The 12,986-nt window shown below is 50.2% G+C and overlaps 9 protein-coding genes across 9 annotated transcripts; 4 read left to right on the top strand and 5 right to left on the bottom strand.

Moving 5' to 3' along the window:
- Positions 1–173: 173 nt before the first annotated feature.
- On the top strand, positions 174–1,690 carry ASPGLDRAFT_22966 (uncharacterized protein; the record flags this gene model as incomplete). The annotated part of the gene is made up of 4 exons (XM_022543233.1): positions 174–792; positions 951–1,095; positions 1,266–1,561; positions 1,638–1,690. 4 exons carry the CDS (start codon positions 174–176, stop codon positions 1,688–1,690), a joined length of 1,113 nt encoding a protein of 370 aa, XP_022403578.1.
- A 154-nt stretch (positions 1,691–1,844) lies between these two features.
- Positions 1,845–3,167, bottom strand: ASPGLDRAFT_64205 (putative translation factor pelota; the record flags this gene model as incomplete). Its single annotated transcript, XM_022548744.1, has 3 exons — positions 1,845–2,483; positions 2,534–3,022; positions 3,090–3,167. The coding sequence occupies 3 exons, from the start codon at positions 3,165–3,167 to the stop codon at positions 1,845–1,847; spliced, it is 1,206 nt and encodes a 401-aa protein (XP_022403577.1).
- Positions 3,168–3,704: 537 nt separating this feature from the next.
- On the top strand, positions 3,705–5,016 carry ASPGLDRAFT_1098948 (aldo/keto reductase family protein). Its single transcript, XM_022539568.1, has 4 exons — positions 3,705–3,913; positions 3,973–3,983; positions 4,061–4,118; positions 4,179–5,016. The coding sequence occupies exons 1-4, from the start codon at positions 3,842–3,844 to the stop codon at positions 4,890–4,892; spliced, it is 855 nt and encodes a 284-aa protein (XP_022403576.1). The 5' UTR covers positions 3,705–3,841; the 3' UTR covers positions 4,893–5,016.
- Positions 5,017–5,156: 140 nt separating this feature from the next.
- ASPGLDRAFT_22963 (uncharacterized protein) lies at positions 5,157–6,116 on the top strand (the record flags this gene model as incomplete). The annotated part of the gene is made up of 1 exon (XM_022543232.1): positions 5,157–6,116. The coding sequence occupies one exon, from the start codon at positions 5,157–5,159 to the stop codon at positions 6,114–6,116; it is 960 nt and encodes a 319-aa protein (XP_022403575.1).
- Positions 6,117–6,618: 502 nt separating this feature from the next.
- Positions 6,619–7,692, top strand: ASPGLDRAFT_43346 (alpha/beta fold hydrolase). The gene is made up of 2 exons (XM_022545794.1): positions 6,619–7,078; positions 7,143–7,692. The coding sequence occupies exons 1-2, from the start codon at positions 6,646–6,648 to the stop codon at positions 7,505–7,507; spliced, it is 798 nt and encodes a 265-aa protein (XP_022403574.1). The 5' UTR covers positions 6,619–6,645; the 3' UTR covers positions 7,508–7,692.
- A 120-nt stretch (positions 7,693–7,812) lies between these two features.
- Positions 7,813–8,803, bottom strand: ASPGLDRAFT_64202 (intradiol ring-cleavage dioxygenase; the record flags this gene model as incomplete). The annotated part of the gene is made up of 3 exons (XM_022548743.1): positions 7,813–8,013; positions 8,064–8,493; positions 8,556–8,803. 3 exons carry the CDS (start codon positions 8,801–8,803, stop codon positions 7,813–7,815), a joined length of 879 nt encoding a protein of 292 aa, XP_022403573.1.
- A 796-nt stretch (positions 8,804–9,599) lies between these two features.
- Positions 9,600–10,207, bottom strand: ASPGLDRAFT_1098902 (DUF3716 domain-containing protein). The gene has a single exon (XM_022539567.1). It carries the CDS (start codon positions 10,147–10,149, stop codon positions 9,691–9,693), a length of 459 nt encoding a protein of 152 aa, XP_022403572.1. The 5' UTR covers positions 10,150–10,207; the 3' UTR covers positions 9,600–9,690.
- A 491-nt stretch (positions 10,208–10,698) lies between these two features.
- ASPGLDRAFT_1098872 (DUF3716 domain-containing protein) lies at positions 10,699–11,591 on the bottom strand. Its single transcript, XM_022539566.1, has one exon. It carries the CDS (start codon positions 11,460–11,462, stop codon positions 10,983–10,985), a length of 480 nt encoding a protein of 159 aa, XP_022403571.1. The 5' UTR covers positions 11,463–11,591; the 3' UTR covers positions 10,699–10,982.
- A 108-nt stretch (positions 11,592–11,699) lies between these two features.
- On the bottom strand, positions 11,700–12,809 carry ASPGLDRAFT_120087 (tRNA 2'-phosphotransferase; the record flags this gene model as incomplete). Its single annotated transcript, XM_022540115.1, has 2 exons — positions 11,700–12,587; positions 12,651–12,809. 2 exons carry the CDS (start codon positions 12,807–12,809, stop codon positions 11,700–11,702), a joined length of 1,047 nt encoding a protein of 348 aa, XP_022403570.1.
- Positions 12,810–12,986: the final 177 nt, after the last annotated feature.

The following is a 12,986-nucleotide window of genomic DNA, read 5'->3' as shown; positions in this document are numbered from 1 at the left end:
CCTGACCATGCACCAGCCACATGGAGTTTGATGGACCCATAGTGACGTAGTTAGTTGGTCAGTGTCGAACTATGCCTGCCTGATAAAGTAGGCACAAACCAGCCCTGACATGTGACACCGTCAGCTGACAGGGAACCGTTTTTACTGCTGTCTTCGCGGCAGTATTCCCTACCATGATGCTCTTCGCAGTTTTCTCACGCTGGGCTTGTCAAATATATCCGTTAGCATGTATTAGGAGAACTGGAGGTCTTCAAGCTGCATTCAAGTCGACTAGAGCTTCCAGTCACCCCCCCCCCGCGCCAGAGCCCGTATATCAAGGAAACGGCGGCATTGAATTTTACTATCACTACGAGCCCGGTGGACATCATCCCATAGGCATTGGAGATGTTTTGCAGTCCCGATATCGAGTCGTTCACAAGTTGGGCTGGGGAGATTCTTCGATTGTGTGGCTTTGTCGAGATGAGCAATCCAGCAAGTATGTGGCAGTCAAAGTCGCAAAGGGAGTGTCGAATGCGCGAGAGGCCGATATTCTAGATCGCCTCAATGATATCGATGCTTCCACTATGGGTCACCTGGGAAGGAATATGATACCCTCGGTTCAGGACAGATTCATACTCCATGGAGTCAATGGGACCCATCCTTGCTATGTGACGAGTCCTGCACGATGCAGTGTAGTTGATACGATGGAACGGTCATCGAGACCTATTTTTCAACTTGAAACTGGTCGGTCACTTGCTGCGCAGCTGGCTCTGGTTGTTGAATACATACATGCTAGAGGGTTTGTTCATGGGGGTTCGTAAACTACTCAACGACTTGACAAATTCATGCTAACCCAAGACCAATTACAGACATTCACACAGGCAACACACTCCTACATCTTCCTTCCAACTTAGACCACCTCTCAATCAAGCAATTGTAAGACAAACACGGCGAACCTAAACAATTCGAAGTCGACCTATGTGATGACGAAGAGCCACTTGGCTCCGAGGCCCCAAAACTTGCTACTCGTCCGGCTTGGCTCGGGAAAGACCCCGAGCAATACTCCCCCTCAGAAGCCAGACTCCTCATCACCGATTTCGGGGAGACATACTCACCGTCAGCAGAAAGTCAACATGGTCGTGGTATCCACAACCCCAGTTGCATACTGCCGCCTGAATGCGCTTCGATATAGACCCGAAATACTCTTTTCAGTCCGATATCTGGGCGCTGGGCTGTACAATATGCGAATTTTCCTCGGAATACCCGTTGTTCTATCATGGCTATAGCGGCAATGATCAGATAATTGCCAAAGAAGTCGACATCCTGGGCAAACCGCCCCAAAACTGGTGGGAGAAATGGGAAGCAAGACACCAGTTCTTCACCGAGACAGGTGAGCGACTAAGCTCTAAATGGCAACATCCGAGTTGGGAAAGCCATTTTGAAGAGGATATCCAGCGATCACGGCGCGAAGCTTGGATGCCAGAGCTCGATGTGGAGGAGAGAGACGCGCTTACGGAGTTGTTTCAATGTATGTTATGTTGGGAGCCTGAAAAGCGGTTGACTATACAGGGTGTATTGGATAGTAAGTGGATGAGGAAGTGGGCGTTGCCGGAGTACGAGAGGGCTTTTGGAAAGTGAATAGCTTGAAGTAAGGACAGGTAGGCTGGTCCTAGGGACTGTCCTTGCTGAAAATCTCACTTCTTATATGTAGTTATAAATTATCTCCAATCAATCAAGCATCTCCGCTGCAGCGCTAGTAACAGGAAACAAGCAAGATTCGTCTATTCCAACATCTCGAACCTTATATATATCATGACACATCAATCTAGGATATCACTCAACATGGCAAATAACACTCAAAACGCTTATTCCTCATCCGAGAAATCCTCATCCGGAACCGGAAACGTGCACAAAGCCGCAATACTCCCCAATCCATCAAGTCTCGTCCCACTCTCGTGATCCGAACTGAGAACACGAACGTCACCACCCTCAATATCCCTCACCCGATCGACAAGCGACACCCATCGTTTCCGCTCCGCAACGTCTTGCGATCGGAAGAGACGGTTTGAAATAATCAAGACACCACCCCCGCGACCAACGGCGCCTTGGTCAACTGCTGATTCGACCTCGCGCGGTCCGTAGGTTGCCTTGTTGGTTTCTTTGCGGAGTTGTTCGAGGAAGTCGTCCATGAGCTTGGTTTCTCTGGCATACTTGGTGTCGGCTAGGATGGTTTTCACGGCGGGGGATTGGAGAACTTCTGATAGAGAGTGGAGGTAGCCGGAGGCGGAGTGGACGACGACAATGCTTGGTAGGAGACGTTTGAGGGCGGGTGTGTTGGTTGCGACTGTTTGTATGTATTTTTGGAAGCTGGTGGCGACGAAGCCCGGGGATGCGAGCAGGACTGGTCTGACACCTTCGCTGCTCGTCATAGATGTGATGCTAGTGTTGAAGTCGAGTTGGCGGAGGAGAGTGTCTAGAGTAGTCTGGTAGAATTTGGACATGCCCTGACGCAGGTAAGTAAATAGCCAACCAAACCAAATGAAGGAAAACAAACCTTATCATGTTCACTGCCACCCATCCGTTTCCTAGGAACCGACATCTCAACCTTCTGCTTCAGAATCGTCTGAAATTGCCCGATAAAGCAAATGTGAGCAATCCCCTCCTGCATAACCACCGCCACAGCTTCCGCCCGTCGATTCCCACCCTCATCCACTGCATCCTTCAACATCTGAACCGCAATACTATCCCATCCCACACCCTCACCATTCGCCCCAATCTCCTTCTCAAGCGTGAAATTGCGATTCAGCTCCAGATCCAGGGTATGATGCTGGCCTATTTTCGTGTGCGGGGTCTCATTCACGATTTGCCCACCAACATGGAGTTGCGAGCTTTGCGGGTCGAAGTCGAGGTTCTTGACGCGGATTTCGAGGGTGAGATGGACCCGTGTGGAGATTGTAGAGCCGGTATCTTGGGTGGTTGTGACTTTGCGGATGGCGCTGGCGCGGAGGAGGTCGCCAGGTCGGATGAGGTTGTATGCGTGCCACTGTCGCGTACAATTAGCAACGCGAAAATAGAAGCGCAAGTCGAGAATGGAAGGGTGGGTGTTTTACCATGTCTTCTGGTTCTTCCGGGCAGAGGGTGACGGTGCCTGAGCCGTTGAGCTCGACTTTGTTCTTTATTAAGCGCATTTCGCGTGTATTGAAAGGAGTGCTAAAAAGTTTGTAGGTATCTCGATCGCTAGGTTTTTGAGATCGTTATTGTCAAAAGCGACTGAAATAGAGTAAAGGTAGAGTGAAGAATGGTGATCAACAAGTTGCAGGCTGCTTTGCAAAACAGGCGACAAGAGAGGTCGATGCGGGACACTCTAAAATAGGACTAGTGTCATTTGATGACACTTATCGATAAGAGCTGCCTTGAGCCCTGAGCCCTAGTCTTCCGGAATGGTAAGTGCAGTATCTGTGTACAAGCATCTCATTGAGATTACTGGGAATACAGAAGAGAATGAATAGCTCAGAAGCACCATCTTCAATTAATTCGTTACTCTGTTTTTTCTACATTGACTTAGGGAATTGTCTGAAGACTACTTAAAACGTACTCCCTCCGACCTCGGCCTTTGAGTCAGAAAACAGCCGGTGATATCAGGCCCCACGTTGATCTGCGAAAGAGTGGGAGACAAAACAATAAAGCAATTTATTAACCAATTGACTTCTAGACTCTCTTCGGCCGATATAAATACCAGGGGACCCTCTTGATTTTCCGCGCGTTTCCTTCCGCCGCTTATCAATCAGTGCATTTCCTGCCATTCTTCCTGAGAAATTGTTCCTGCATTTTCAGTCAACCATACAATACGATATACCCAAATATGGCTCTTTCGTCGCTTTCTTCGACCGCTAAGTTGGTCACGGGATATGAAATTCCCGTTGTTGGTTTTGGTGTAAGTACATCCATTCTGTCTGTGGCAGAGGGTAGGCTAACGTCGGAGTCTGAAAACAGGTCTACCAAACGTATGTTGCTGTTCAAGCAGTTAGATAATAATGAATTGGTTTGAAAAACGAACGATTGGCTGACCATACCGCCGCAGCCCCGCAGATGTCACTGAGAAGACGACTCTGAAGGCGTTGGAAGTTGGATACCGCCACGTATGTTTCTCTTTTCTTATCTCTGACGCTCTTTTTTTCGCTAATCAAGTTATCCCACAGGTCGACAGCGCCAAATACTACCAAAACGAAGCCGAATGCGCCAACGCCATCCACAAGTCCGGTATCGACCGCTCCAAGATCTTCTACACCAGCAAGATCCCTGTCCCCGCCCTTGGCACCTACGAATCCGCCACGAAGGCCCTCGAAGAAAGTCTCGCAGCCGCCTCCAACCTGGGCTACATCGACCTAATGCTCATCCACGCCCCCTACGGCGGCAAGGAAGGCCGCCTGGGCGCCTGGAAAGCCCTCGTCGAAGCTCAAAATGCCGGGAAAGTGCGCTCCATCGGTGTCTCGAACTACGGCATCCGCCACCTCGAAGAACTCGAAAATTACATCAAGAACGGTGGCGGTGGCCAGATTGCTGTTGGGCAGTATGAGTTGCACCCGTGGTGTGGACGGATTGATATCACTGAGTGGTTGAAGAGACGTGGTGCTGTTGTGCAGGCGTATTCGCCTTTGGTGCAGGCTACGCGCATGAATGATCCTACTTTGCTGGGGTTGGCGAAGAAGTATAATAAGACTGCTGCGCAAGTTTTGTTGCGGTGGAGCTTGCAGAAGGGTTTTGTGCCGCTGCCGAAGTCGGTTACTGAGTCGCGGATTGTTGAGAATGGGCAGGTGTTTGACTTTGAGTTGTCGAAGGAGGATGTGGACAGTTTGACGACGGATGTTCATGCGCCTGTTTGCTGGGATCCTGCTAACAACTCTAAGCTTTAAGCGCTTGGTTGATGAATGTGCCCTAGTATATAGTTAGAAGGTCAGCGATATCAATACCAAATTGTACATTGTTGGCATAATCTCTTGCAGTATGGTCTCAATCGTTGGAAGGCACGCAGTTGATGCCTTTCTGCCTTAATGTTGACACTCCGCAATCGGCACAACGTATCCCCGCCAAACAAAGCAACTGCAACTGCAACGCGATAACGATAACAAACATAGTACAAAGTACTATGGACGTCCCCATCCCAATCAAACCCAACCATGCGCATCAAAGGCCGAAAATCCAGAGTCGACCGCCGCCAGCCCCAACGCGGGGGCCGATTCACCTCAGCACAACTCGCATGGATGGACCGCGATCAAGAACGACTACACCGCGCGCGGGAGAAAGAGAAGAAACGCATTGCGAATAAAAAGAAGCAAGCAGAGAAGGAAGCTAAAGAGCGCGAAGAGAAAAGGAAACAAGGGATACCGGATCCGCATGCGATTCCTGTGCCGTCTAGTCAGCCGTTGTTATCGAAGTTCCTTGCGAAACCGAAGTCCGCGTCGCCGTTGGAGTCGCCGTCTGTCGAGACTCCGGAGTTTGAGGATGATGGTTTTGAGGGGCAATCTGATGGGGATGATACGGAGGTGTGCTCGGTGGATAGTTATGAGGCGGAGATAGAGGCATTTGATCGGAGGGTGATGGTGGATGAAGATAGAAGGATGATGGGAAAACCCCCGGTCCTGATTCGGTCGATGGCGGCGGATCTAATTCGCAGTGGTATTTTTGGTTCTACGGAGGCCAATGGGCATAATAAGCATGACGAGGGAGCGCATAACGGCAACAAAGACGATGAGGATGCATTCTCGGAATGCTCGGCTTTCTACGATGAAGATTTCATTCGCGAGGCAGATACAACCGCACAGGGACAAAGTGGACAGCAAAAGAAGGCATCGCAACCGCAGGAAGGGCAATCGATACAGACAGCAGCGAAGCCAGCTGTTGTGGAAGCGCATCGGGGAGCAGGGACAGGTGCGACCGCACAACCCCGGAGCCAACACAAGGAACACAAGGTAGCGCAGCCAATACAACAGCCACCACCAAGACTGGCTATAGAGGAATCATTTCGAGACGATACAGCAGACTTCTTGGAGCAGTTTGGTTGCGATCTCGGCGCAGATGGAGAGTTTGCGCCAGACGAAGATTTCGAGAGAGAATTGGTCCAACTCAACGCGGGTTGAATTGCCTTTTACGAAGTACATTGGTATTGGATACATTTTACTGGTGCATTGGATATTTGCAGGATAATCTACATGACCTATGCAGCCCATTGTTATGCATCGCGCACATGCGAACATCCGACCCGTCGGGAATTGTTCGGATCGGCAGCTCATATATCGGATCGCGGTGATAAGCTGCCATCCATTATCCCCGCCATGACGCAGGCCCCTCGACCGATCCGATGGATGCTACAGCACTCAGGTGAGAGGGCCAATGGAAGAGGAGAAATAGGGGAAGAAGGCAAAGAAGCAGATGGAAAGATATTAGGAACATAAGGCACGTCCATGGTTCCGAATACTCAATGCGGAATATTGACGTCGACGTCAACGAGCCGTGAGAATTACACAACTCAACAAGGTGGGCTTTCTTTATTAAGTGTAGCGTAGCCTTAGTCTACCCCATTTAGATCCTGTCTAATTGATTCTTGTCCTTTACAGACCCATTGACCATTGTCCTCTCTCCATACATTCATACAACGCAGCCGCAAAAATGCCCTTCGTCGAAGTCAACACCCACAAACTCCACTACGCCGACTCCCACCCCGATGGCGCTCCCTCAAACGGCCTTACCTTCATCTTCATCCATGGCCTCGGTTCCTCCCAGAACTTCTACCACCCCGTGATCCCCTACCTGACCCCCAAACACCGCTGCATCACCCTTGACACCTACGGCGCCGCACGCTCCGAATACACCGGCCAGCCCATCTCCATCGGGTCCATTGTGCAGGATGTAGTCTCCTTGCTGGATAAGTTCCAAGTTCCCCAAGCTGTGGTTGTCGGTCACTCAATGGGCGGACTCGTCGTGACGCTGCTGGGTGCGAAATATGCAGATCGCGTTAAGGGTGTTATTGCGATTGGACCGACGCACCCGTCAGAGACGCTGGTGAACGTTATGACGAAGAGAGCGGAAACCGTCTCACAATGTATGCCCTCCCTTCTCCCAGGTTCATCCATAGCCATGCTGTGTACAGGAGCTAACATAACCAGCCGGAATGGAACCAATGGCCAACACAATCCCCTTTGGCGCAACCGGCACCAGCGCCTCCGCCCTCTCCAAATCCTTCATCCGCGAACTCATCCTAAACCAAAACCCCAAAGGCTACGCCGCGCTCTGCAACGCCATCGCCTCCGCCCCGGCCATCGATTACTCCGCCATCAACAAGCCTTTCTTACTGATCGCAGGTGAAGAGGATAAGTCTGCTTCACTGGATGGGTGTCAGTTTATTTTTGATAATGTGCAGGGGAAGGAGAAGCGGATGGAGGTGCTTGCGGGGGTTGGGCATTGGCATTGTGTTGAGGCGCCGGATCAGCTTGGGAGGGCGGTTTTGGATTTTGTGGAGCATGGTTTGTAGGTATGTTTATGGGGGGGGGTTCTTTATGAGCATATTTGAATACCAATTGGAGTGATCCTTTTAGTTCATCTGGCGCCATATAGAGACATTGTGTATGGTGATTTGCAAGCCGCGAAGATCATTGATACAGAACAAGTACTATGATAAACATGTCGGAGGTGACGAAGGCTAATACCAATTAATTTGGATCTATACATTAAATTCTATGATTAAAAAAAAAAAAAAAAAAATACACAATTGTACGGAGTAATCAAAAGGTATATGCTTCAAACAACTAACTAATTTACAGTGCAAGAGAATAGAAATCATGCCCCATTAACCTTGCCCTCATTCGGCACCAACTTGATATCATATTCGAGCTCAAGTCCAGCTTGAGGATCACCCTCGCGAGGGACAAAGTCCACAACCAACGAGTCCTTGACGGCGAAGACCGAGTCGTTCGCCAAGTACGGGTCCTTGCTGTCGAAGATCTGGGTGGTGAGAGGTTTGTAGCCGTCGTAGGTGGCCTGGGATCATTAGTACATAGAACAGACATGCTGGAGGGGCGCAGACATACAATAATGTGAATATGAGCAGGCCGGAACGGTTGCCTATCCATAAGCTTCAAAACCTTCCCAGCAGGCCCATCACCCGGCACCGGATACGGCGTCGGCCGCAAACAATAATAAGAATACATCCCCTCTTCATCCGTCCTAAACTTCCCGCGCAGATTATGCTCAACCTGTTCCGGATCCTGCTGCTCGTACAACCCGTTCGTCGACGCCTCCCACATCTCCACTGTAGCGTTCACAAGCGGCTTCTTGGTGACAAAGTCGACGACGCGGCCGTGCATAAAGACCATTTCTCCGCCCTTGACGTCTTGGACGACGTTGTCGCCGTTCTGGCGCCATTTGGTGTCGGGGCGGAAGAAGGGGCCTAGGATTGCGGTTGCGGTGGGGGTGTCTTCGGCTTCTTGGGCGAGTTTGTGGGTGATTTCGTCGACGAGACTATCGTTTAATCACGTTAGTTCCTTTCTCTGTATGTTTGGATATTGGGGTTGGGAACATACGACTCAAGTCCGATCACATCACACAGAAGCTGCCCCTCATTCCGCTTGTCATCACTCATCTGCCCAGCCCAATTCATCATCTTAACACCGGTCATCCACTCGTCAACGGTCAAATTGGTCTCGCGCGCAAAGTCGTGGACATGTCGGATCAAACTGGTCATGACCTCGCGGAATCGCTCGGGCGTCTGAGGGCCCATCGACTTGATGACATTGTCGGTGAAATCGGGGTCGAAGCGGTGGGTGGCCATTTTGTCTGTCTTTTGGGAATTTTACAATTGTTCACTGTAGAGTAAGTCAGGTAGAGAAAAAAGGTCGATTTATATTCCCCGACCCTGGCGCAATCACGGAATCCATGATTGGTCCACGGGCGGCAATGCGCTGGGTTCCGGCGGATTCTCCCCAGAAGACAAAGTGACCCCGTACATTCAGAGCCATATTGCTGTCGGATTGGTTCTCAACGCTTGTTGTTGGACCGTTATGAGCTGGTGTTCGGAAGCTTGAATTGCAAAGTGTCCCGGCTGCTTGTCGGAAACGGAACCGCAGGGCTCGATCCGATACAAATTCCCCGCAGTCGGTCGGATGTCGGATGTAGACGGGTTCTGGTTAGCTGGGCTGGTTGTTGGAATGTTGACAGCTACCGTTTGACACACCGCCTGCACATATTCTGCCTGTTATGTACTTGGATACCGCCTTTCGCTTTTTCTATACCTCTCAGGGCGCTTGTACAATTGACATCGTTAGATGGATTTAGTCTTCTTAATATGCCAGTAACTCTATCAGGGGATTGAAAAATACACCGTTGAAGCGGTCAGCGGGCACTGTAGCACAGCTCCATCTGCACTGAACTGAGTCAGACAAGAAGTGAACGGTATTATCAATAGTGGTGGATGCAGTAGAGGGATTTTTATCAGCTTCCGGTGAGACTGAGGGACATGGGGTTAAATCGGGGGCCATGAAAGGGGACGCTTCTTCATCCAGACGAAGTTTCTTGCACGCCTGTGTGCCTTGAATAGACGCGGAATGGATTATCGTTGTCTGTGGCTGGCCTTAGTTCCCGGTTGGAGGTTAGCGTACTAGGGCTCTCGATCCTTTGCTTGGGGCTGGAACCTATATTCGTACCTCAGGTTGACCATTCCTAGCTCCAAACATTAGCGGCGTTGATTGAGAATCTTTCAACAGAGCGCGAGAAGTAGAATTTGACGAGGATGAGGAAACTATTGCCGTTAATCAAAGGCACCGACCAACCCAGCGCGCTAGTGGCTGACTTACAGAACGAGCAGCTAGCCCCATCAAAATGACAGTTCGAACATCGCTTTCCAACGGTAATGCAAGTTGAGAAGGGCCCCTGGCCAAAGGCACAGCGGGTACACGGATGAGGAGCCAATACTCCCCTGGTTTGGCCCCATGCAGCTTCATTCTTGACTCCTTCGACGATACTCTCAAGTAATGGACGTCCTGCCTTGTCGAGGCGAAATTTGAGAAGATGCTGACGAGGGCGCAATGCAAGTTTCTTAGCCAGCTCAGTCAAGGGCTCAAGAGGCTGGCCACACGGCGAAAGCCCGAGAGGTTCTAATCTATGGTGCTTGTGTCTCATGTGAACGATTGCGTTTGGTGGTAATTCCGTAGTTGAGACAACGGTCGAATCCCTGAAAAGGAGATGGTGAGTGTGTAGGGACTCACAGAGGGAGCAGAAGAAAAAAAAAAAAAAAAAAAAAAAAAAAAAAAAAGAAAGAAAGAAAGAAAAGCGTCTATCCTGAGAATATCACGCGTACGCGTATCAAGACGACGTGAGAGGTTGACAGTGCATGTAGGTCACCTTCTTGGGAATACTCGGGACTGTGCCTTGATAGCACTTTAGGGAACGAATACATTCTATATTCTTGATATCACTCATCAAGCTGCTTCTTCCCCTTATCCTTATTCTTTCCTATCTCCAATTCTACCAGCGCCCTTCCCACCCTAATCCTGTTTCCCCATCTGCACCATAACAATCCCCCAGAAGTCGTACGCCGGGTCCTCAGCAATCTCTATCTCCTCCAAGCGAGTTTCAACCAAGCGCACAAAGCCCATCAAGTTCTGGTGTACTTTCCGCAGTAGGTTGGGACCCTTATACATGGCAGCAGTGAGCGGACACTGCAACACAGCTCCGTCAGCTTTAGACTAAGCGGGACGAGGACGGGAGAGGGCGCCGTTAACAGCAGTAGACGGAGAAGGAGCAGACGCATGACTGTTATCGAATTCAAGTTGAAGTAAAGAACGAAAGCTGAAACTGGAAGCTCCAGCAGGAGATGAATTTTCCAGTCGAGATTTCTTGGTCGCCGGGGAGTTTTCAGTAGAGGAAGAACGGGGTTTGACTTCGGTGCCTGTGATTGGCCCTGGTGCTCGGTTTGAGGTTAGCATATTCGGCCTTCTGGCCTTCTGGCCTTCTTATTGAAATGCTGTTGGTACCTCGCCCTGCTTCTTAGCTGCCGGAGTTCTCGTCACCGACTGAGACTGCGCGGGAGAATTGGTGGATGACGAGCGCGATGTAGCTATGTCAGTCAGTCGATGCTCAAGGTAAAGGGACCAGTACCATCTACGGAGCGAACATCTGAGACCAAGGAAATGACAATTCGCACATCCATCTCTAAAAGTGGTAGCAACGCAACTCAAGAACGGGCCATAGTTGTTGGCGCAGTTGGTACACAACTGATCCGTCTCCGTTCCCCTAGTCTGCACCCAAGCGGCCTCATTTTTCGTTTTTTTTTTTTTTTTTTTTTTTTTTTTTTTTTTTTTTTTTCTGTGATTTCCTGCAGCACTAACTGTCCCTTTGATTGCGTCAAAAATTGAGACCTCGTCGACAGTAACGTGAAGCGAGCTGTTTAGCCAACTCAGTGGGGCGCGTAGTCGGCTCGCGCGGTTGGGCATAGTACACACTGAACAACTTGAGATATTTGGGCTTGTCGTAGAGATCCATGGCTTCGGTTTCTCACGGCGGGGTCTCTGAGATGGGGGCAAAGCTCGCTGCAGATGGTGAATATGTAGGGATTTGAAAGAGGGGAGGTAAATCAAAAGAGTTTCCGTTGTGGTCCTTGGCTTTGATTCAGTAAATCAATGAATTTTATATTTTAGGTATCACCATCAACATCTTTCCTCCCTTTATTCTTATTCTTTGCCTTTATCTTTATTCTTCCCTTTATCGTTCTTCTTCCCCTTCTCATTATTCTTCACCTTCGGATTCCACTTCTTCGTCAACTCAGCCGGCAACTCCTGCACACCCTTCCCATCCTCCCAAATCTTCCCCAACCCAGCCTTCCGCTCAACAACAACATCAAAGAACTCCAGCGGCACGAAACTCAACCGATTCCCGTTCCCGTCATCCTTACTCGAGGCTAGCCCCTCGCTCAGAATGACCCCGTTCTCACTGCGCCAGAATGGACACCCTGCTTCTAGCGCTTTTCGGAGGTTTATGTAGATCAGGACTTGTGCGTCTCTGCGCATGCCCGAGATCACCCGTCCGTCGTCTAGGCCTAGAGATTTCAATCCTTCGGCGGTATGACTCGTCCCATCAATATGCAGCGGGAGAACAGACTCGAGCGTTGGCCCTGTTGCAAAATGCACATGGTTTCGGCCCATGCAGCGCAATCCCCCGGATTCCAAGATCGCCGGCCACGAAGTGTGATACGTGCCATGCACAACAGTCGACGGTAATTTATCCTCCTCCGAAAGCGACAATTTTTCCAAGAACGCCGCTGCGTCTACAGTCTTGATACTATGCCCCTGCGTAGCCCGGATGAGGAAGTTCGTTGGGTCGGGGTCGTTCACCGTAAGTGCTTTTTGCGTCGCATTCTCCTGTCCGTCCGCACCGGAACTTGTACCCGTACCCGTACTCGACTCCTGTTCCGTGGTGCAGATCTCCGTAGGCGCAGCGTCCTTCTCGGCTTCATCAGAGGGAATATGTAGCAGCGCAAAACGCTTCTTATCCGACGACGCGACGGCGTGAATGATTTCAGGGAACGTCGCTTTCTGGGATTTGAGTTTTCGCCATTCCAACTATATCTTAGTCATTAGTATCTCCCACTATCCATATACCCATTAGCAGTTGACGAAGCATACCACATCAGCCACATTCGCATATCCCTGAGCATCCATCTTCAGACCCTCGCGCTCGGCCGCATGGCGGAGGATATAGCTCAGGGCTTTGGAGATGGCGATTTCGCGGCCTTGGGTGGGGTTATCCCTGCTTTTGGGGTTGCGATATTGTTTTCCGGGCATTTTCTGGATAGAGGGTTTCTTGTTTTTCGGAATGAGGGCTTTGTTGCGAAGGTACGGGTTGTAGGTTTTAGTCGTAGTAGTGGTAGTGGCAGTGGTTGTTGTAGTGATCCGAGGCGGATGAGAGGTCGCTGTAAGAATCGAAGTGGTAGATGTAGCGGTTTGAGTAGAAATTGCTGA

The sequence above is a fragment of the Aspergillus glaucus genome (assembly GCF_001890805.1).
Source record: "Aspergillus glaucus CBS 516.65 unplaced genomic scaffold ASPGLscaffold_4, whole genome shotgun sequence".
In the NCBI taxonomy this organism is placed as follows: Eukaryota; Fungi; Ascomycota; class Eurotiomycetes; order Eurotiales; family Aspergillaceae; genus Aspergillus; species Aspergillus glaucus.
Note: the sequence above shows the minus strand (reverse complement) of the source record. Positions and strands in the feature narration are given on the sequence as shown.

Coding starts and splice junctions, on each gene's coding strand:
- ASPGLDRAFT_1098948 (XM_022539568.1), top strand. CDS start 3,842: ATGGCTCTTTCGTCGCTTTCTTCGACCGCTAAGTTGGTCACGGGATAT. Junction 4,119..4,178: donor TGGAAGTTGGATACCGCCAC/GTATGTTTCTCT, acceptor GTTATCCCACAG/GTCGACAGCGCCAAATACTA.
- ASPGLDRAFT_43346 (XM_022545794.1), top strand. CDS start 6,646: ATGCCCTTCGTCGAAGTCAACACCCACAAACTCCACTACGCCGACTCC. Junction 7,079..7,142: donor AGCGGAAACCGTCTCACAAT/GTATGCCCTCCC, acceptor TAACATAACCAG/CCGGAATGGAACCAATGGCC.
- ASPGLDRAFT_1098902 (XM_022539567.1), bottom strand. CDS start 10,149: ATGAGACACAAGCACCATAGATTAGAACCTCTCGGGCTTTCGCCGTGT.
- ASPGLDRAFT_1098872 (XM_022539566.1), bottom strand. CDS start 11,462: ATGCCCAACCGCGCGAGCCGACTACGCGCCCCACTGAGTTGGCTAAAC.